We start from the raw sequence: 23,855 nt of genomic DNA, 5'->3' as shown, positions 1-23,855 counted from the left end.
TAAAATTCACAACGTCTTTCATGTCTCGTGCCTCAAAAAGGCCTTGGGGCAACATGTTTTTATTTCCAAAAAACACCCACCATTGGATGAGGAAGGAGAATTGATATTGGTTTCGAAAAAGATCCTAGATTCAAGTGAGAGGAAGCTGCAAAACAGGACAATCAAGGAGTACCTAGGAAAGTGGAAAGATTTGCCGTGGAAGATGCTACTTGGGAAGGTGAACAAGTGCTTAAACATCTTGAGTTGGAATTGCTAGAGGATAAGCATTCTTGGGTGGGGAGGACTATAAGGTCGATGACCACTTAGGAAGCTTATGACAGACCCTGTTAGCCTCATGTGGTTCCCATAGGCTAAAGTGGGGAAATATTTAATAAAGGTGACTTAAAATGCCTAAGGAAAACATTATAAAGTCTAAAAATGAGAAAGGGTGATATTTCCCAGGCAAGTGAAAGGTCACTTTAACTTTATAATGTGAAATATCATAAAGTGAATTTATAAAAGTTGTTTTAATAAAAGGAAAGCATAAAGGTGACCCTAAGTTTATATAAGAAGGAAAATGAGAAGTCTCTTCTCATTTGTTTATTTTTGAGTTTTGGAGAAATAGCTCTTGGAGAGTTTTCTTGAGGAAAAGCTAAGGGTTCTGGAACCCTAGCCGCCATAACTAACTTCAGTGTCTAAACTAAACACCGTAGTTGGATTTGAGAGTGAAATCAGACAAATTTCATCGTTGAGCTTCAATGGAGAACAAGATTTACAAGAAAAATTGATGTACCTAGGTGTTATTAGTTGAATCTCTAATTTATTGTTCTTCGATTAATGTTGAAGAAGAAATTGTGGAGCCAAAGACTTAAGCTCAAGTAGCAGCCAAAGCCAAATTTGAAAAACAAACTTGCAAGGTAATCATTCCATAGAGAAATCGAGTTCTTGACCTAGCTATTGAAGAGTTCGAACTAAGGAGAGACCCAACTTCCCACTTTTGTTTGTTGAACAAGTTTATGGTGCCTTGGGTTGATTTTTCCTTGTGAAATAAGATGACACATACATCACTTCATTCCTGGGCGAGTTTACAGTAAAAAAGGGATAAAAATACCAGTAATACAAGTCGAGTTCCTTTGTTGCATTTTGTGAAGTCTGAATTTAAGTTCATTTGCTGATACGAACTGTCTAGGGTCGAGATTATTGACTGTAAGTGTTGATTGGGAGCAGTGGCCTCAACACAAAGATATTGGTTACCTTTCGGGGTCACAAAATCCTTCTTTTGAACTGACAAAGAGCGATTCACAGTGTTGGGTTTGTATAATGTCATTTGTGTATGCTAGAGTAGCCAAATCGAAATGAGGTCATACATTGAAATCTGAGCCATCACTTCACCCCTGGGCCGCGTAAAACTTCAAGTGCTGGGACATGCTACAGATGAAAGAATATTGCAGTATGCACCCCTTTGCTAGTGGCTACCACTAAATACCAGGTTCTTCACTTCTGTTTTGTTCACTGTATACTCGGATTTTAAATATGAGAAGACTGTTTGTGGGTTATATCATTATTTATCGACTGTGTAGTGATTTCTGAGTTGTCATAAGGAGTATATATGTGTTTTGAAAAGTATGATGGTACATGTTTGTCGTTGAATGCATTGCCCAGAAATAAAAAATTTACAATGAACACCTACAGCAGAGTGTAGACTAACTGTTTGAAGAAATACCTCACTGAATCTCAAAGTAAAACTCAAAAAGTTTAAAGGAAAATCAGAAGTTTGGCAGGGTGGAATCTTACATTCGAATTCTCATTTCAAAATGCACAAATAAGGAGTGAAGATATGAGGCAAATCTATATATATATATATATATATATATATATATATATATATATATAGGACGAGCAATGAATTCATGTCATAAAGGAGGAGTAACTCGCATGCCTCAAGGAAGAGTTACATATGCCAATTTAGGGAGAGGTACAAATGCCTTGTAACTCATGCCAAAAAGGAGATAGGTACACATACGTGCCTTGTAACTTGTGCCTTAAAGCAGAGAGTGTAACATATGCATTGAAGAGTGCATACGAGGAATCTTTTATGATGAGTCTTTAATGAGTGTAAGAGAGTTAAGAGGAGCGCAACGAATCCATTAAGAAAGAGAGAGTAACGCTTCATTAAAGAGAGAGAGAGTTACAAGTGCCATCAAAGAGAGAGAGAGAGGTGCGAAGTGGCATGATGGAGTGCCAAGTAGGAAAGATGACATGTATTTCCTTTTTGATAAAATATTATAGTATCATAAGGATAATAATAATATTAATGATGATATTGATGATTAAATAAAAAATTGAACAATTAAGAATGATTAAGGATAAGTTAAGTGATTTTCCATTATATACTTGATTAACAATTGAAGTAAGGCGGATTGTGATTTTTGGAAAGTCATGCTTGAAATGATAGACACAAGTTTCTATTTTTAGAAAGACACTTTAGAATTTTCAAAAAGGAGATTTTATTCAAGGAAATTCATCCCTTAACTATCAATTTTCAACACTCTGCCTCAGCGAGGGAGGAATTTCTTTCTGAAATAAGGATCTCTGCTTTGGAACAATGATGCTACAATCTAATGAAAATGAATCATCATAGGGGCGATTTATCCATGACCCTATATTCACTTGGAGGGATTACCACTTGCCAACACATGACAAAGATCTCGCACAACCAAGTTTGATCTTTGCTTGGGGGAATTACCACATGTCAACAAATGACAAGGATCACAAACAACCAAGTCTCATCTCTGCTTGGGGGGATTACCACTCATCAAGGATCACACACAATACCACTTATCAAGGATCACACACAACCAAGTCTCTTCTTGGGGGGATTACCACTTGACAAGGATCACACACAACCAAGTCTCATCTCTGCTTGGGGGGATTATCACTTGTCAAGGATCACACACAACGAAGTCTCTGCTTGGGGGTATTACCAATTGACAATGATCACTTACAACCAAGTCTCATCTTTGCTATCCATGGCTGCCCCCTTGAGAAGGGGTCTCATCCGTTAGTCCAAGATGCTCTCTAAAAACAAAGGCTTGGTAAGTATGTCATCTATTTGATCATCAGTTGCAATATGATGGAGTCTCGTTGCTCCTCTCTGCAACATATCCTTAATATAGTGATATTTGATCGCAATGTGCTTGGACTTGTCATGGAACACGAGAATTTTGGCAAGTCGAATCACATTCTTATTCTGACATAAATTACTATCGTATCCAATACATGCTCAAACAACTCTCCAAAGAGCTTCCTTAGCCATACTGCCTCATAGCTAGCCATGCTAGCAACAATGTACTTGATTTTAGGCGTGCTAAGGGCTAAATTTTTTATTATTTATTTATTTTTTGTTTGCTCATCCAAGATATCATGACAGATCCCAAGCTGAAGCAACACCCATATGTGTTCTTTTTGTCAGTAGAGTTATTTGCCTAATTAGCATCAAAGTACCCATGTAGTCTTATATCTTCGACAGTATATCTCAATCCAAGATTGACGGTCCAATGCAGGTATCTCAACACATGCTTTCTATTAATCCAATGAGCATGTGATCGCTTAATCACATATTGGCTCAGAGTATTGACCACAAAACATAGTCCAATCTAGTGTTCAATAAGAACATTAGTGCCCCAATCAATTGTCGATACTCAAAAGTATTAGCCAAATCAGGTCCTGCAGCTTCACCATACAACTTCTTGAAATTCATCTCCATTAGAGTATCCAAGGACTTACATTCCGTCATGCTATAAGTCTTTCTAGAAGCTTGACAACATATTTTGTTTGAGAAAGGAAAATCTCACCAAGTCTTTGCCATACCATAGTATTTAAAACCGGAATTGGTAATCGGACCATTCCACCTATCAAATCTGGGTTCAAACCGGAACTGGTAAAACCGAGATTGGTCAGATTTGAATGAACTGGTTTTTAAAAAATTACATGAAATAATTGTTTTTGAATGAAAGAATCTATGTTTAAGATTTAAAACCATGATTCCAAACTAATAAAGACCAAATATGCAAAGTTGGCTCATCTTTGCACCATGTAAACATATATATGAAAATGACATAAAGTGCAATACATATACACAACAAAATACATAATCAATGAGGCTCTAAATGGTTTCCAGTGTCCAAAAACAATGTTACAAGCTATAGGGCCACTGGCCTACTACAAGTCTACATATCAGTGATCAACATGATTACTCCTCATCATGATCAAACTTATCAACAGTACTAGACATGGGATCATCAACATGAGTTACATAAATAATCTCGCGTAGATTTTGAGGACTCATAAGACTCCTCTGTAACCTCAGTAGTAGTGGTAGTAGTAGCAACAAAACTAGACATCAAATCTACAAATCACTGATCCTTTGTTCCTATTTTTTTTGGCACAGTGAGGAGTTTTCCTGTTTAGGGCATGGTGAGGAGATCTATTTTTTACATAGACAACCATGTTAGCACCTTCTCCCCATAGGAACTTTGATAATTTCTGATCATGCAACATAGCTTTGACTACTTCCATGATAGTTCAATTCTTTCTTTCGATCACACTATTTTGTTCTGGGTTATATGGTATGGTGGTCTATTTTCTGATTTCGACTTGTTTGCAGAAGTCAATGAAATTATTGGAAGTGAACTCTCCTCCATGGTTAGATTTGATGATTTTGATATGATTTCCAATGTGTTTTTCTACTAGAGCTTTGTAGTCTTTGAACATGTTAAATGCTTAACTTTTATTTTTTAAAACATAAATCCATGTCTTGCAAGAAAAATCATCTACAAAGATTATATAATACAAGTATCCACCAGGAGAAGTTATATGCATAGATCCACATAAATCAAAATGTATAAGATGAAGTACCTGATTGGTTCTGCTTTGCTCAAAGGGAATGGTTCTTTTACATTCTTTCCACTTGCGCACCCATGGCAATCTCCATCATGATTTGCTTTAATCTCTTGCATTCCGGAAACATCTTTCTCACATGAGGTAATGCTTTATAGTGCGGATGAGCGAACGTTCGATGCCAAAGTTCACTTTGATGATCGCCGTCATGGTTCAATGCATGGATTGGTCTTCCATTGACTTTATACATACCTTCACATCTTGATCCCAGAGTGAAGACATCTCTCATGCTATATTTCATCGTCCAAGTGAGAACTTTACCATTTATAAAATCAACTTTCATTCCTTTATCTTCTAACGCAGATATGGATACAAGATTCTTGTTCAAACTAGGTACATACAAAACTTCTTGAAGTGACATAGTTTTACCTTGATCTAGATGGAAAGAAACAGAACCAGATCCGTTTATAGGATATGTAGAGTTATCTCGAAGAATGATTTTCAAATCTGTCTCCCTCTCAACCAGATTTGAGAGCACTTCTTTATAACCAGTAAAGTGCCTTAAGGCACCACTATCAACCAACCATCTATCACAAAAATCTGCAGGAGAGTAACTAGAAAGAGCAGAAACAAGGAATTATTCTGATTGTGTTTCAGCTACATTGTTATCATACCTTGGGTTCCTTGAAGAACAATAGCTTTCTTTACAAGCAGAAGGAGCTTCTCTTCTTCTTCTATAATCAGATTTATTGGTACGATTGTTGTAGTTGGATCTTGGTGCTCTTTTGCTTTCTGGATAGTCATGGGCATAGTGACCATGCTTATGGCAATTGTAGCATTGGACTTTTGATAAGTCTCTGTTCTATTTAAAGGAACTATTGGATCTGGGAGCAAGCTTCTCGAACAATGATGGCCTCTTCTTCCTTTTTACTTCTTGCCTTGGACAACAAAGGCAGTAGGTTCTCCTTCCTCATGCTTGGGAATTCTTTCTCTGGAAATCATTTGGGCCTCTTCTTGACTACACTTTCCCAAGAGCTCATCAAATGTGGGAAACTTGTCATTGTTGCTGATGGTGGTAATAAAAGTTTCCCAAGTTGGAGAAAGGCCTCCAAGCGTAATCAATACCAACTCTTTATTAGATACAAGTTCACCAACTATTGACAGCTGATCTTTGATTTTAGATATCCTCATGAAGTATGCTTGAATGGTCTTTCCTCTGTTCATCTTAATATCCTTGATTTGACTCTTCAAGGCAAAAATTTGACTCAGGTTGTTCACCTGATACATTCTAATCAACTTTTCATACATTTCCTTGGATTTCTTTAGGTTGGAGACATAGGTGATGAGATGGTCTCCAAGGGAATCAAAGATAATCTTCTTAGCTTTGACTTTTCCTTTGTTGTATCTCGCCTTGATAGCAACATTAGAGTTTTTTGCTGGTTCTACTACCTCTCTTTCAACAGACTCCAGTTCATCATCTTCCTCAAGAGTAATATCCAATCTTGCCTTCCAAGGGCAAATTTTTGAAGCATCATTTAACTTTTCTTCATTCTTTTTTTTTCTAGTTAAGACTAACCTAAGTACCCACGGGGGATTTGAACCAGTGACCTATCGCAAGGAGTGCCTTAACAGCGCACCCATTGACCGTCAATCCAAAGCCCCATGGGCTACTTTTCTTCATTCTTGAAGTAAGAAGACATCTTGATATGTTTGAACAAATTTTAACATCAAATAAAAGGGGCAACAAGTGATATTTAAGTAGCAAATGAGCATCAAATACAAGGGATAACAAGTGATATTTCAACAGAAAATGAGCAGCAAAGAGAAGGACAATGAGTGATATTTCAGCAGAAAATGGACAGCAAATAGAAGAGACAACAAGTGATATTTCAACAGAAAATGAGCAGAAAATAAAAGGCATAACAAGTGATATTTCAACAGAAAATGAACAACAAATAGAAGGGACAACAAGTGATTTTTTAGCAGAAATTGAGAAGGGGCAGCAAGTGATATTTCAGCAGCAAATGAAAAGGGAGAAACTCGTCTTATTGGGGTTGCCTTCACCAAAGCTTTAATACCATGTTGAAATTTGATGTTCTATGCTGAAACAATTACTTATTATGAATCTTCTTTCTGCTGCAATATCAGTTAAGCAATTGTAGATAGAACATAAACCATATGCACAACAAAAGACAACCAAGAACACAATGAGACAGAATTTAGGTCCAATGACCAGGGAAAAACCCATTCAGATTCTTCTTCTATTAGAAATCAATTGTTCAGCAGAGAAACATAATACAATGAGATATCATGAGAATGAGTAAGTTCACCCAAATCTAAACTAGCTGTAGCAAGATCTTTGGTAGTAGCAGCTGATGCAAACACTGAATCACTTTGGCTCAACAAGTTTTGCTGTTACTGTCCAAGACTCTCTCTCTCCAACTCTTTCTTTCACAACTTCAAATTCTCCTTTCATAATGCACATGTAAATGAGGGGTGAAGATATGAGGCACATATATATAGGAGGAGCAACGAGTTCATGTCATAAAGGAGGAGTAACTCACATGCCTTGAGGAAGAGTAACATATGCCAATTTAGGGAGAGGTACAAATGCCTTGTAACTCATGCCATAAAGGAGAGAGATATGCATGCCTTGTAACTCATGCTAGAAAGGAGAGAGGTACACGTGTGCCTTGTAACTCATGCCTTAAAGGAGAGAGTGTAACATATGCATTGAAGAGTGCATACGAGGAATCTTTTATGATGAGTCTTTAATGAGTGTAAGAGAGTGTAAGAGGAGTGCAGCGAATCAGTAAGGCTTCATTAAAGTGAGAGAGAGTTATGAGTGCCATCAAAGAGAGAGAGAGGTGCGAAGTGGCATGATTGAGTGCCAAGTAGGAAAGGTGACATGTATTTCCTTTTTGATAATAATATTATAGTATCATAAGGATAATAATAATATTAATGATGATATTGATGATTAAATAAAAAGTTGAACAATTAAGATTGATTAAGGATAAGTTAAGTGATTTTCCGTCATCTATAGTTGATTACCACTTGAAGTAAGGCGGATTACTATTTTTGGAAAGTGATGCTTGAAATGATAGATATGACTTTCTATTTTTAGAATGTCACTCTAGAATTGTTAGAAATGAAATTTCATTGAAGGAAATTCATCCCTTCGTTGCCAATTTTCAACATCACTAAGCATAATTTGGATTGAGAGCAACAATGGGAGAGTGATACCACTTTCCTTGTTTCTGTGGTTGGATACAATTCACCATGAGGGAGGCTTCTTTAGTAGATATGAGGGATCAAGTAACCCAGTTAATCTTAGGTTGAATGGTCCCTAAGGGTTCTACAACAAGATTTCACCCAAGGATAAGTATGCATGAAGCTCCCATTGAGAGCCATTAGGATTGGTCATCAAATCATAAAGTCTATTGAGTCAATGTCAAGTATTGAAGGCCCATTTGGGCATGTTATACATTGTAAAAAGAGAATTTATTTGAGTCACAAACACTCCAAGACCTTGTCACAAGCACTCTCTCAAGTTATCCTTCAAAAGAAATGAAGATGATTCGATAATAGCATGTCGGCTTAGGCACAAGATCAAGTCGACCTATCTTGCATGGACAAACCACTATATATAGGAGCACTCAACATCACTTGAAGAACAATTCGGTCAAGCATCTGAAATAGAGAAGGAAGTGCAAGAAACACTAGAGAAAGGGCTCATCATCAAGCGAAGAAAGGAGGAACATAAACTGAGGTATTTTGGCACTGTTTTGGGCTATTCTCCTCGTACATGTGACAAAAACTAGGGTTTTTGCAGTAGTATCATATCAGTCCTTGAAGAAGTCATCAAGAAGGTCACGAATCCAACATTCTTCCTAGACGAGGTGACAAGGAGAAGCCCTCAAGTCAAGAGAAGAAGGAAATCACCATCAAGATCCATAATTCATCTAACACTTGTGAACTTGCAGAAGTTTCAGGTAGCTGAGAATTGTAGGACTATTGAGGAAGGCCGAAATTTGCAGTGCTAGAAGTCAGTTTGACTAGTGTTGACTTGGTCAAGAAGAAGTAATGAATAAGGGTCTTGTGACTTGGTCTTGGAGAGGTTAATAGGTCAAGGGTCTTGGTCTTGGAATTTGTCACTTGAAGATTCTATAAGAAGAAGAATTTGTTTGGTTTTTCCTCTCAAATTGGAGAGGTTTTGGCCCTGGCTGATCACCTACATTGTGTGTCTCTTGTCTCATTATTGATTATGGTTTGGTAGCTGTTTGATGAAGAAGTACACTATAATAATATAAGTCAAAGAAGAACATAATCTAAAGAAGTAAAAAGTATTCACAAGCAGTTATCATTGCTAGCGAAATCACCTTTTGTTTCTGCCCTAGATTCCTCAACATGGAATTAGAGCTAAGGTAGTAAATCAAGGAAGGACAGGTCATCAAGAGACATTCAAGCATTCAAGGACCGAAACTGTAGAAGGGCATCAAAGCATATCTAAAAGAACATCTCATCCTAAAAGCATTTTTGAAGTCAAGATGTACAAGGAAATGTCAAAACCCTAAATCGAAGAAGAAGTCTACACCAGAAGAAGTCTTAGAATCCTTGCTCAAGTCATCATCAAAGAAAAGGAGCACAAAGGTCCTACATCTACTCAAGTTGAAGAGATCTACAAATCAAAGTAACTTGAAGTCTACTCATCCAAGAGAAGCAAGATCAAGGACGTTGTCATCATCATCAAAAGTTCTAAGGTGTTCTCCCTCTCGTTAGAGCCAAGGATCACTCTTGAAGAAAACTATCTTCACAAGGAGAAGTGGTCTATTATCTATGTCATCATCAAATTCAAGGAGGCAACAAGTTGAAGAAGCATCTTCACAAGTAAGTATATTTATGTCTACATCTGAACCTGTCAAGATGTATTTTTGCAAGGAAAGCAACAAGTTGGTTGGGGCTTAAAATTTTCTTGCATGGAAGAAAAGGACATATTTGTATCTCATAGAAAATGAGGTAGTAAGTATATTTATGTCTACATCTGAACCTGTCAAGATGTCTTTTTGCAAGGAAAGCAACAAGTTGGTTGGGGCTTAAAATTTTCTTGCATGGAAGAAAAGGACATATCTGAATCTCATAGAAAATGAGGTCATGCAACATGTTAAGGGCTCAATCACCAAACTTCGAAAAAAAGATGCTTAAGCACTTGCAAGATATATGAAAGGGGAAGTAAAGGCTCAAAGGATTCTCATTGAATCCATCAAAGATCCCCTCATCCCTATGTATCAAATCTTGAGACTTCAAAAGAAATATATGACAAATTGGTAGAGTTGTTTTTCGTAAGCACTGCAGGTGAAGTAATCTCGTTCAAACAAGAACTCTACAATCCAAGAATATCAAAAGAAGAAAGAATAACCTCATACTTTATGAGGATATCTGAAATAAGGGACCAACTTCAAGATCTGGGAGAAATAATGTCTGACAAGGAGATGACTACCGTAGTACTAAATGCAGTAATAGAGGAATGGGGTAAATTTACATGTAGCATTTATGGAATAAAGGAAGCTACTCTATCCAAGGATGGATGGTCACTATGCAAGGTTGAAGAAACTAGGGTGAAGGCAAAAATGATGTAGGATCAAATGAGAAAAATCAAGCATATGCTACAATGACAAAAAGAAAATGAAAATTTTGAAAATTTGGTCCTCAGAAAAAGAAGAAGAATATGGCTAAAGTTCAATGCTATGAAGGTCAAGAATATGGTCATTACAAGAGAGATTGTCCTAAGCTCAAGAAGGACAATAACAAAAGGGGAGGAGAAGAAGCTCATATCATCGAAGAAGTGGAGGATGCTTAAAAGACGAAATCCACGAAAGAGGAAGTAAAAGATATCTACTATGATTGAGATAGTCTTCCTCACCTAGTTCTTTTCAGGTTTATGCTTTTTGTTGTAAGATATGGCTAGCATGAGTCATTAAGGAGCATGACAATATTCATCATGATATCATAGAAGCATTGAAAGCAAGAGCTTGTGACATCGTCATAAAGAAGCATGAAAGATAGCTGGAACAAAAGTCTATGGCAGTCACCTATAGAAGGATATAGCTCTTGGTAACCTCATTAGAAGCATAAGTGGTACTTACGAGAAGAAGAAAAAGTCATCTAGTACAAAGTTCATCATACATCTGTCAAATGGAAACATTTGTTGGATGAGGATACTCAAGATCCTCTATTGGAAGGTTCACCGATTAAAAGAGAGCAAGTGTTTCATCAAGAATTCCAACTTATAGGAATTCATGGGATGATGGTATAATATCAAAAGAAGAGAAGCAGGTCAAAGGATTGAAGTTCTTTTAATCAATGAAGCTGCTAAAGGAAATCTGCATGACCTAAAGGAAGAAATGATATATATATATATATATATATATATATATATATATATATGAAGTCATACAATTGCAAATATTATTAATGAATGCTCTACTTCGAGAGCATGATCGAAATAAAGGATCTCCTCCTTTGGAAGGATGCAGGAAGGTATGGGTCACACATTGACTAGTTGAAATCAACATAATATGTCCTCATATGAAGTACAAGGTAGTTGACAAAATTGGAGAAACTCTAATTGGAAGTTCATGAAAGGAAATGTGTGAAGAAAGAAAGGAAGAGATCATGAAAAATGCAACTATGGAGAAGGCAATCAACATCCAAGGATTGAAAGATTTGACTATGATATCTCCATGAAAGATATGAAGACCTTGATGAAGTCTGAAAAAGAAAGAGACCCTTGGCAATGTATATCTTTTGGAGATGTGTCAATATGTATGCATGACGCTGGTGTAGACAGGAAGATGTCATGATGAAAGACCATCACAAAGGTAATTTTGAGTTAATGATCATCTCTTATTTTTGAACAATATCTAGATGGGCTTATGCAGGGCTGCTAAGGGAAGAGCTATGGAAGTCTTCTACAATTGATGCTCATGTGGCAAGATGAAAGGTCCTTAAGGAAACATGACATGAAGATAGCAACAAGGCATGAAGGAAGGTTAGATATGGACTAATTAATCACTTTCCAATGAAAGGAATGATGACATGACTGACATGACTCATGGATGAAAGTGATGGATGGTCTATGCCCTATGAGGAAGTCCCACAAAATGTGGACCTTATGACAAAGAAGAAATTCATGACATCAAAGAAAGGAGTTCTACAAGCAGTTGTTTATCCCATGATCTCCACTGAGAGAGCTGTTGAAAGCAAGTCTCTAGTCAAAAGGGAGCTTGGTCAACTCCTGGATTAAGAGGGAGTTTGAGTACATTCCTTTTATAGGAATGGGTACATTCCTTCAGTGGAATGGGTATGTCCTCCCTAAGTTGAGAGGGAGAGATAGACACATCATTCTTGTCTAAACCTGGGAAGATAAAATGGAGGATTGGGTAAGTATCTGACATTCGATACTCTTTGAGGATGTGGTAGGGCATCCAAGATAAGAGTAGTCGTAAAAGACCAATATTCTTTGAGGACTGCGAATCCAAGATAAGAATAGTCCTGGTGGAACATACTATGAGAGAACTCGAGTAGTGTATGTTCCGAGAGAGACAATGATGAAGGTGTATATAAATCATTGGTCTTGCTATCATTGTGCTCTAATTTTGTGGAGAGATAGCGCTATTAGTTAAGGCCTTGCTATGTGACAAATGCTAAACAAATGGGTTACCAATCCGACTCTTATAAAAATTCTTCAAATTGAAAATGTCCAAGTACCTTGTATGGATTATGAATACCTCCCTAGTTAAGAGGGAGTGTTGAAATATGTAACTAGATTTGGTCTTCATAATGACATGTGTAATCATGATTTTATGTAGTTGATGTAAAGAAGAAAAGTAAAATTATTTTGTAATGCTTGAGTCATGGGTTTCATGATCAAGGAATTTTATTTTTATACATGAAGCTACCATTGAGAGCTATTAGAATTGGTCATCAAGTCATAAAGTCTATTGAGTCAATGTCAAGTATTGAAGACCCATTTGGGCATGTTATACATTGTAAAAAGTGAATTTTTTTGAGTCACAAACCCTCCAAGACCTTTTCACAAGCATTCCCTCAAGTCGTCCTTCAAAAGAAATGAAGATGATTCTAAAATAGCATGTTGGCCTAGGCACAAGATCAAGTTGGCCTATCTTGCATGGACAAACCACTATATATTGGAGCACTCATCATCACTTGATGAACAAATCGGTCAAGCATCTGAAATAGAGAAGGAAGTGCAAGAAACACTAGAGAAAGGGCTCATCATGAAGTGAAGAAAGGAGGAACAAAAATCGAGGTATTTTGGCACTGTTTTGGGCTATTATCCTTGCATGTGTGATAGAAACTAGGGTTTTTGCGGTAGTATCATATCCATCCCTGAAGAAGTCATCAAGAAGGTCACAAATCCAACATTATTGCTAGCCGAGGTCACAAGGAGAAAACCTCAAGTCAAGCGAAGAAGGAAATCATCATCAAGATCCATAATTCAGCTCACATGTGTGAACTTGCAAAAGTTTCAGGCAGCCGAGAATTGTAGGACTATGGAGGATGGTCGAAATTTTAGAATAGCTGAAACATGTAGTGCTAGAAGTCAGTTTGACTAGTGTTGACTTGGTCAAGAAAAAGAAGCAGTGAAGAAGGGTCTTGTGACTTGGTGTTGGAGAGGTTAATAGGTCAAGGGTCTTGGTCTTGGAATTTATCACTTGAATATTCTATAAGAAGAAGAATTTGTTTGGGTTTTCCTCTCAAGTTGGAGAGGTTTTGGCCTGGGCTGATCACCTACATCTTGTGTCTCTTGTCTCATTATTGTTTATGGTTTGGTAGCTGTTTGATGAAGAAGAACACTATAATAATCTAAGTCAAAGAAGAACCTAATCTAAAGAAGTAAAAAATATTCACAAGCAGTTATCATTGCTAGAGAAATCACCTTTTGTTTCTGCCCTAGATTTCTCAACAACAATTACATCAACTATACAACCTCTTCTTCTCACAAGACAAGGTCAATTGTGAACCAACACGAGTGGTTGACAACAACCAAGCAAAAGATGGGAAAAAGGAGCATGAGAAAGTTGACAAATTTTAAGTATGGATATCGTGGAACACTATCATCATTGCCTCCTATTTATGCCCTTCCTGGACAGTGAAAATAAAGGCTTTAAGGAAGGTCATGGTCGACTAGGGGCATGTGATAACCACGAGGGTGAAGCAAAGGAACAAGTGTACAACCAATAGCAGTCTAGCATTGAATTCAACTATTAATTCATACTAGAATGCCCATAAAACATTAAATGAAAACAGTTAAATACAAAAATGGTCAATGTACCTCACAATAGATTGCCCACCTTCGTTGGATGAGAAAGCTAGATGAATGAATGCACTGACTAGAGAATGGATGAGAAACATCTGAGGTTGGCTATCTGTGGATATTGATAGGGCTGCTGGCTGGCAGTCTGAAACAATAAGAGCATTTTTTTCTCCTGGGGGTTACCTACTTGGGTAGGTGGCATGGACCAATTTGCACAATTTCCTCTGATTCCTTGTCCTATGAACGAGTCAATCATCACTTCACAAATAGTTCAGCCAATGGTGATGAAAATACTGGATTTTATTGTTTTGGGGGGTTTAGTAACTTAACCCCACATGTTGGCTATAAGGTGCAGTATGAAACCAATTAGTTTTATATGGAGGTGAATGGTTCAGGCAAATAAGGTTGGTTCTGTATGGAATGGGCCGTTTACACTTGAAAGTTTGTGATTTGGAATGGAAATGTTCCAAAATGGAACTGGTTGGTTCAGGGAAATAAGGCCTTCTAAAATGGAACTGGTTGGTACAGGGAAATAAGGCCAGGTCTGTACAAAACCCAGCGGAACTGTCAATTTGTGATTTGGGGCTGCATTTTCGAATGGAAACCTTCAGAAACCAATTTGGACCAATTGGTTTTGGGAGAACTAGTTTGGTTCATTCACTGTTGCCACAACACTAGCCCGCTGGAACTTGTCTGTTCGAGCTTGTCCTTCAACTCCAATCTCTGCTACGTTTTGAACCACATGCGTTTAACTCACACTCTATTCCTTGTATGCATTGAAATTAATATTCAAAATATATTCAAAATATAATGGGAATCAAACATTCCCATTTGCATCTCCTCCGATGTACACTTTACTGCAACACCATCTCTTGCAACTTCCTTTTCACTTTCCTTTGGCATGCTCTCCACATCATGCATTTTCCTCAGACTTTCATCATTCTCGAAAATGATTTGGAGAAGTTCTTTTTTTGACATGATTGTCAGCCAGCTACTCTCATTTCCATGCACTTCATATCTCTATTCTCCTCCAGGTATCTTCTGATCGCTCATTCTTGTTTTCCCATGCTTACTTTTCATCATTGTGTCGTCAACTTATAAAGTAAATTTATGATCCTTCTCTATGCAATGCACCTTGTTCACACATACCTACTCTTTCAGGGACAGATCTAGGACATTTAAAATCTTGATGGTCTTCTCCCCACTGTCTCTCACATGACCAATGCTCATGATTATTTTACAAAATGCTTTAGCATATTCAACTACAAAACTTTCATTCTGCTTCAACCTTTCTAATCTTCTAAACATTTTCAAAGTATAATCAGAAGTTATAAACTTACCTCTTACATAGTCACCATCTTCTCCCATCATTCTTGTTCATGTATTATATAGCGGTTTCTTCCTTGCTTTTATTTAGCAAACCGTTTTTTGTCTTCAAAACCATGTTTAAAAATATATCTATTATCTGTTAGCCTGAAGCTATGCTGTTTTGGGGAGTTTTCTCTCATCTTTGGAGTGTTAGGGGCAAAATTCTAGGCCATTCCAGTATTTTTTTTTAATATCCTCTATTCAGTGGTTAAACAAATTTGTTTGTTTTTACGTAGCAGAGGCAACAAAAAGAATAGTGTAGTATCCACAACTGCATTCTTCACTCCTATTTCTTAGGACAAACCTTATCCTCTTATGCCTTCATCCTAGAAAACCTTATCCTTTGAGTTTTAGTCCTATTTTTGGAGGTTTTTGTTGAGTTCGAGTTAGGAGTTAAATGTGTGAGTTCTTTCTTCAGTTCTCACTTATTTTTAGCTCATTCTATCCCTGGTCAACTCTATTAGACTCTGCAATTTTATTTCTGACCTAGTTAATTGGAACTAAGGGAGAGTTGCTTATCTATTGGTTTTGCATGCACAAGGAATCACACTTAGTGTGCATTGATCCTCTCTAGGAGAGTGTTATTTAATTGTATCCAAGTTAAGCAAGTTAAAACTTAATACAAGTGAACTCCTATTGGTCTTTCTGCTACTGAGTTTATTTGAGTGTTATTTCTCTCTCTTCTCTCTAGTCTTGCAATTGCTAGTGTAGTTATTTTATCACAACTAGAATTTGTGCTTGTGTTTAGAATCCAACATTATGTGTCTTTGGACTGTCTGTCAAAAATGGGCAACATTAGGCATTTGCAAAAGGAATGTTGAGGGTGCTCAATTAGGATCATTTGACTTGCATTCGCTTAGTGCTCTTTTTTGTTTGTTTTCAGATAGTCAGTTGCCATTTTCTTTGAGTGAGCGATTTAATCTTTTTTGCTTGAAAACACAGGCAATTTCTTAAATGCTTGCTACATACATGTTCTGATATATTTATGTTTAATATGAAGTGTATGTGTATATATAATTCATATATACGATGACACTTTTGCTGCCAATACATAATTTAAACGGAGTTTAAAAGGAAATGCATGAAGGGGTATATGTAAATTATATATGTATATAAATACTTGTACACTCTACATCTAAATTCCCATGTATTACGCGAAGGTTATAATTCTGGGTACATTCTCTCCCAGATATTTTTATACAGGTAGTTTTACCTGACAAGGTAAACTTATCTTTGAAATAATTCGGTTGATGCAAGCATTAAGATTTACCCATTGCTTTTCTTTGATCATTGACTGGTATAAATAAGATTTATTATCTGTTGGAGAGCTTGGTTTTGGTATGGAGAAATCTTAAGATGCAGGCTTTGGTATTTTTGGTGGCATTCTGTAATCTTTTTGTGCAATGAATGGTCTAGGATTTGTAGTCAGGAAAGTTTGACTTGATTGCCATGCTTGGACATGGTATGCCTTGGTCCTTCATAGACTTGATCCGGTTTAATCACCCCTGTTTTGCTGCAGGTGTTTTCCACTCTCCTTGTACAGGCGTTGCAGTATGCTGTGAAATTTTGCCATCATCCGTCGTCCTCAGATTCTAGTGCCCCTACAATGGATGATTTCTGTGTAGACGATCTGATCGGTGTTTTTCTTGCACTTCTAAAAGATGGAACAACACCGAAATATTATCTTCATAAGGTATGGTACCTATATTCTTTCAGTACAATCAAAAGAACATCAAGTGACAAGTTTTTACATGTTGATCTGTTATTTTATACGTTCTGTATTTTTTTATTTAATTGTTAGCCCTGTTGTATTTTCTTCATTATATAGATTGCTCTGTAGCTGTACAGGGTGCAAATCTGTTGGTTGGATGTATCTCTCTGTGCATAATTCCCTTGTTGCAGCACAGGCTAGGTAGATATTTCAAATTGTGATAGACATGTTGAGCCTGTATGTGTTTTTATTATGAAAGTGATTGGTGTCTAAACACACGCAGAAACATATTTTATATTTGCGATAGTTTAATGAACCAAATAGTTTATTGACCAAGCATCTATCTAACGAGTATGATGACTCATCATATAATGTCATGAAGACAAAAAATAATAATATAAGATTGATATGAATGTGATGGTTACAATGTTTCGAGTGCAGGTTTTTTTTATATATTTGAAGAGTCAGTCGCAATAAATGGCTGTGACACGTGACTCTTATTAAGTACACTTATTTGGGCTTAATTTATTAATTACATGTCACTCCTCAATATGCTTTGTCCTTGAAGCAGGATAAAACACTGATGGAAGTGATCAGAGAACCGCAAGTCAACGGCAAATCCCATTTTTGGTTTGATACATTAAAACATCTATTCACGATGAAGATAGGCATCTGAATTCCCCAAGAACTCGAGAAAGCTGTGCACTAAGTCACCAGGTTCACCAGATTTGAACTTCTATATAAATTAAGCACCATCTTCAGGTTTATTCACAGAGCAATAGAGGATGTCCCAAGTGTTAGTGTAGGAGTGGTTATGATGTTCCCTTTCTTTTTGTGATTCTCTTCCTCAGCAATGAAAACACATATCCAAACTTCCTGGATCCTTTGTCTATCAACATAGTCTCCTACTACTCATTCATTGGGGTTAAAGAGATACAAAGACCATGATATCACCAACACTTCGCTCAATCATTAACACTTGTCACCCCCTTCAAGATGCCTTGTCCTTGAAGTAGTGATCAGGGTTGACCACGAGTCAACAACAAATGCAATTCTTGGTTTAATGCATAAAAACCATTGTTCATCATGTTTATAGACAACTGAATTCCCTGAGTGATCAAGAGAATGTCGTACACTAAGTCACCAAGTTCACCATATTTGAAGCATGGCGTTTGAATTTAGGTGAATCTGAAACAACCGAATAAATTTCATTGAACTTTTATGTAAATATAGACCATCTTCAGGGGTATTCAATGGAGAATACAGGTCGTAAGTGTCAATTTAGGAGTGATTGTGGTGATCCTTGCTTGAACTTCCTTTACTCAGCAGTGAGAACAGATATTCCAACTTCGGCAATGCTTCAGCTATCAACAAAGTTTCCTGCTCATTCACTGTGGTTAAAGAGATACAAAGATCACAGTACAGCTAACTCATCCATTAACACGGCTTTATTCTTGCTCATTTGCAACTTCACTTCGATCTGATGTAGGACCCAGAATGATTGACATGCCTTCATTAGAATGCTCTACATAATCTATAGGTCCCTGCATAATATCTAAGCTTCCCAAATGTTTGTTTCGTGATTTTATATTTCCAAAAAATCCCGTAATAAATAATATTGATAAATAAGTTTATTTTCCTATAATAATAATAAATTATAATAGTAATTATAGTCTATTTTTAAGGTCACAATCTAGCTAGACCCCAAATTGATGTATGAGATCCCCTTGTTTGTGACAAGGGTCCCCTTCCATTCAGGGATTTGATTGTTTAAACTTTAGCCTATAAAGGTCTACATACACTATGCACTTGTGAACTCCAAGGATGAAACATGTTCTTAATCATTAGGCCCACTCAGGTACAGTAAAATACATATAATAATATGCATGTTATAAAAAGTTATTAACTTATATGTAATAATAAGTATGTTATATAATTTTTATATAGCTAAAGTGTAAAAGTAAAATTTAATAATATGTTATTTTATATAGATATTTTTGTGTGTGTGTGTGTTATATTGTTTAAAAGTATATGTATATATCTATTCGAATTAAAAAGAAGCTGAAGGCATGTTGCTGTCATGGAGGCCATTGATCACATGCTCAAATCTAGTCGATTTTGTTGGCCTTAATAAGCTGCAATTATGGCTATTAGTTTGCCCACCCTCTATCTGGATGTTGCAGGAGATCCCGTGAGGTTGTCCTTTGAGTATATATCATAGTTACCAAAATTGAGATTAAATCCCAATATAATGGGAAGAAAACCAGAAGCACACAAAGGTGTCTGTATGTTTGAAGATAGGTATAGGATACAGCTACAGGAAAGTTTGACTGGTCCAAGGAAGTTGATGTGAAGGAATCAGGGAATCACTAATGACTGGAACAATGCAGTTGAAGGGAGAGAATACGGTCACTTTAGCAGAGCGTAATTCAACAACCAGAGCTCAGATTGGAGTGTTGAAGCAATCAATAGAAAGCTGTCGAGGAGGAGAATATGCCTACCAACTAAGAATTTTGGATGGAGGTAGGGGAATCTCCTAAGAATTTCAAAAGAAAGTAACAGGTGGCCTATAAGGCAGAACCAACATAAGGACCAAGAGTATGGAAGATACTCAAAGGTCTTACAACCATGAAGAGGAGGCCAGAGCCATGAATTTGAGCATGAGAAATGCTAGAACAGTGTCAAATTGGCATGGAGAAGAGAAGATAGGCCAAAAGATAGAGACCTATCGAAATTGTAAGGAACCCCGAAGTATAGATGATGAGGTACGAAGTTGATAATGAGAAGCCGATGAGAGAACAACAACAAATTTAATACCCAAATTTTACAGCGCCTGAATAAATTGCAAAAGAGAGTAGACCAAGACTCTGATTCTAGAAAATAGAGGAGCATGACTTAGGAGTTATATAGAAAGATGTTGGAGGTTCAAGAAACTCTAGGAGTGTTGTTGGGCAGCCTCATCATGCATCTAGGAAATCCACTAAGTGTTGATTTGGGGTAGCATCGGATGTGCTCTAGCCATGAAAATTGGTCGAGAGGCTAAAGCACATGAGATTTCCAAAACCCAGAAATAGTTTGGGGAAATTTTGCCCGGTGAAGGAGATTTTAATATTTTTAATTGGTCCCTAAGTCAAAACTTAGGAAAATAAAAATATTAATGGGTATTAATATAAAATTGGGTTAGAAGGTTCTAAATGACATAGATCAAGCCAAATCTAATCTTAGCCGTTGATTAGAGATGTAATCTCGACCATTGAAGATTCAATAGAACAAGTAAAGGAGGAGGCTTGAGGGTTAGTTGTAAATATACAGAGGGAGACCAGTCAGTTTGGATTTTGCAATGGGGCTTGTTGAGAAATTCAAACTAGAGGTCTGGATTGCAGCAAGAGGTAGCGAGTATGTAATAGAGAGGCAGGGACAGTGTCGAAGGACGAACATAGAGTTCAGAGAGGCAAACACAGAGCTGCTTAGGAAGACGCAGAGGCAGCTGGACTGCGTAGTCAATGGAGGGCCTGCGTGGGTGACACAGAGAGGCAAAGTGCTGACGCACTGAGGTAGATGCTGACACAGAGGGTCTAGGAGTTGTGCAGAGGCTAGTTGGACAGACACTGAGCCCAGGGGAGGCGTCGAAGGATTTATCTCGATTGGGTGAGCCGGTTTGGCACCCTAGTTGTACTCAAGAGAAGCTTAATAATAAAATCCTCCTCTGCTACAGAGGTTTTCCCGCGTTGGGTTTTTCCGGGGGACAATTGTCCAAAAATAGTTGTGTCGATTGATTCTTGTGCATGTATTTGTTTCTGTATTATGGTGTGATATCAACAGTAGAATTTATTTTAATATTTACTGAAGGGATTTCGTAAATAACTTATTGGAAAATAAGTAGGTAAAATAAATTAGTTGTGGCAGTATTTGAATTTTCACATGGTATCAGAGCAAGAAATCAGAGACAGGAAGGGAAAATCGATTATGGGTCGAGATCATGATTCAAAGGCATCTACGTCAGTAGTCTCCCGCAGATTTTCAGAAAATTGCACAAGAGATACTAATTTTGGTTTCTCTATGTTGGCTTCTAGATTGGAAGAAGTTGCTTGTGTGACAGGTTCTGCATCATCAGAGGTATGATATATAGAAAATGGAGCCTCCTGGGATATGACAGGAATCTGGGAATGTTTCTCAAATTATCAGGAGGAAAGGATGAATTTTCAAATCATCATGGGGAATAAGGAAGAGTGTACTCTAGTAGGGATGGGTGCCATAGCTTTTCAAACAGAAACGGGATAGCGGTTCCGTGCTACTAATGTGCTGCATGTGCTAGGACTAGGTATGAACTTACTTTCCGTATCACAACTTCAAGGCAAGGGCTATGATGTTTTCTTCATTAAGGAGAAAGTATACTTCAAACACCTGAGCTAGAAAAAAAAAGTGCAGATCGGAATTAGAAGTAATAGGTTGTACAGGTTACAACTAGAATCATCAATGGCACTGATAGGCAGTAATAGAGACAAGGATTTGAATGAACTATGGAATAGAAGAATGGGACATTTACACCATGGGGCTTTGAGAATTCTTAGGAAAATTGTAACAAGAGTTCCAGATCTTAGTATAGAACGAGATGATTTACGTAGAGGATGTGCTCTGGGAAAGTATGCCAAAGCAGTATTTCTTAGAAGTAAAAACTGGGCCAAGAGTGTACTTGGATTGATACACTCAGATATCTGCGGGCCAATGTCCACTAAAGCTCTTAGTGGTGTCGAATACTTCATCACCTTCATTGATGACCACTATAGGAAAAATTGGATTTATTTTCCGAAAACCAAGGACGAGGTTTTCTATCGATTCAAAGAGTTCAAGGCTTTGGTGGAGAATTTGACAGGGAAGAAAATAAAAGTTTTGCGCTCAAACAATGGTGGAGAATATGTCGATAAGGACTTCATTGTTTTTTGCACTAGGGAGGGTATCAGAAGAGAGTGGACAACTCCTTATAATCCGAAGCAGAATGGAGTAGCATAAAGGAAGAACAAGACTATCGTGGAAGCAACTACGACCATGATGTATGATCAGGATATGCCAAAATTCCTATGGGCAGAACCATGCAACACGAAAGTCTATGTCCAGAATAAAACTTCTCATAGGGCAATAGGCAAGATTACTCCAGAGAAGGTCTTCATCGGGAAGACACCTGAAGTCGGCCATTTCGGGATATTTGGTAGCTTAGCATATTTCCGTATAGCTAAGGAGAAAAGGAAGAAGTTAGATCAAATTGCAGAGAAAGGATATCTAGTGGGATATAGCGAGAACAATAAGGCATACACAATTTATCTTCCAGAGAGCAGGAAGGTAGTAGTTCAACAAGATGTGAAGTTCATGGAAGATAAGGCCTTCAGAAAATCTCAAGAAATGCCTTTCGAGGAGCAGTCAAAAGATGAGCTGTTGGTCAAACCACTTCAACTAGCGGAAGCCAAGAATTCTCCTTCAGAATAGGAAGAATCACAGGAAGAGGAGGAGATAGCAGATGCACCTGCTACCAGAGGAAGAACGAGACAAGAGCTTCGATAGATTCTGCAAGATGCAGAAGATTTCATCAATGCACCGAGAAACAATAAAAGGGAGCGAAAATAGCCAGATAGATAGTAGGCCTTAGTAGCTCAGGATGGGGAGCCTTGCGATTTTCAAGAGGTCGCTCAACATCAAGTTTGGATGATGTCTGGGAAGTAGTACTTAGGCCTCAAGACAAATCAGTGGTAGGTTCAAGATGGATCTACAAGATTAAATACACTACAGACGATAGTGTGGAAAAATACAAAGCCAGGTTTGTGGCTATAAGGGGTATGCTCAGAAGGAAGGAAGTGACTACAAAGAGACTTTTGCCCTAGTAGCTAGGGATACGTCTATTAGAACCGTGATATCTCTTGCAACACAGATGGGATGGGAGATTCATCAGATGGATGTCAAAACGATATTCTTGAACGGTGTAATTGAAGATGAAGTATGCATTGAACCATAGTTGCGGGCGAGCGCCCCCCCCCCCCCCCGCTCCCGCTCCCAATCCGCGCTCCGGGCGGGAGCGACTCGGGAGCGGGTCAGGAACGCACTCCCTAAAAAAAAATTTCGCTCCCTGCCTTTTCGGGAGCGTTTTGCCTTTTTTGCATTTTTTTTTGTAGTAATGTTCGAAATGCAATTTTTTTTGAAAGAAACAAATAGTTTTTGAGTGGGGCAACTTAATGATCAAGTCTAGGCCCTAGTATTGATATGCTATGCATGGTAATGTTAAATTCTTAAAGTAAAAGTGACATTTTCTTTAATTTTCATTTTCATCCTTTTACTTAAATTTTTAACATTACCATGAAATGACTCAGGATGTTTGAGAGTGGTTTCTTCCTCATTGGATTTCATATGGAGAAAGTAGAATTTTAGATTTTATTCAAAATCCAGCAGACTTATCAGTTTTTCAGGATTTTAGGATTGGGGGATTGCAATGTTTCCATTGAATTTTGTCATGTATTAGGGTATGGAACTCGTATTTAATCAAGAGTACCAATCCCTCTATGTACCTTGATG

General features: G+C 37.4%; 1 protein-coding gene across 5 annotated transcripts in view; it reads left to right on the top strand.

Moving 5' to 3' along the window:
- The window catches only part of LOC149260897 (uncharacterized), a 291,502-nt gene that overhangs the window by 241,969 nt on the left and 25,678 nt on the right, over positions 1 to 23,855 (top strand). For all 5 annotated transcript variants that reach the window (XM_089421314.1, XM_089421311.1, XM_089421309.1 and 2 more), the window contains one exon: positions 17,106 to 17,279. In XM_089421314.1, coding sequence (XP_089277440.1) covers positions 17,106 to 17,279 — 174 coding nt within the window. The remainder of the gene's footprint in view (positions 1 to 17,105; positions 17,280 to 23,855) is intronic.

Source organism: Pinus tabuliformis, chromosome 6, assembly GCF_031772625.1.
Source record: "Pinus tabuliformis cultivar Carrire ecotype Pingquan chromosome 6, CPIR1, whole genome shotgun sequence".
In the NCBI taxonomy this organism is placed as follows: domain Eukaryota; kingdom Viridiplantae; phylum Streptophyta; class Pinopsida; order Pinales; family Pinaceae; genus Pinus; species Pinus tabuliformis.
The sequence above is the reverse complement of the archived record's forward strand: the minus strand, read 5'-3'. Positions and strand labels throughout refer to the sequence as shown.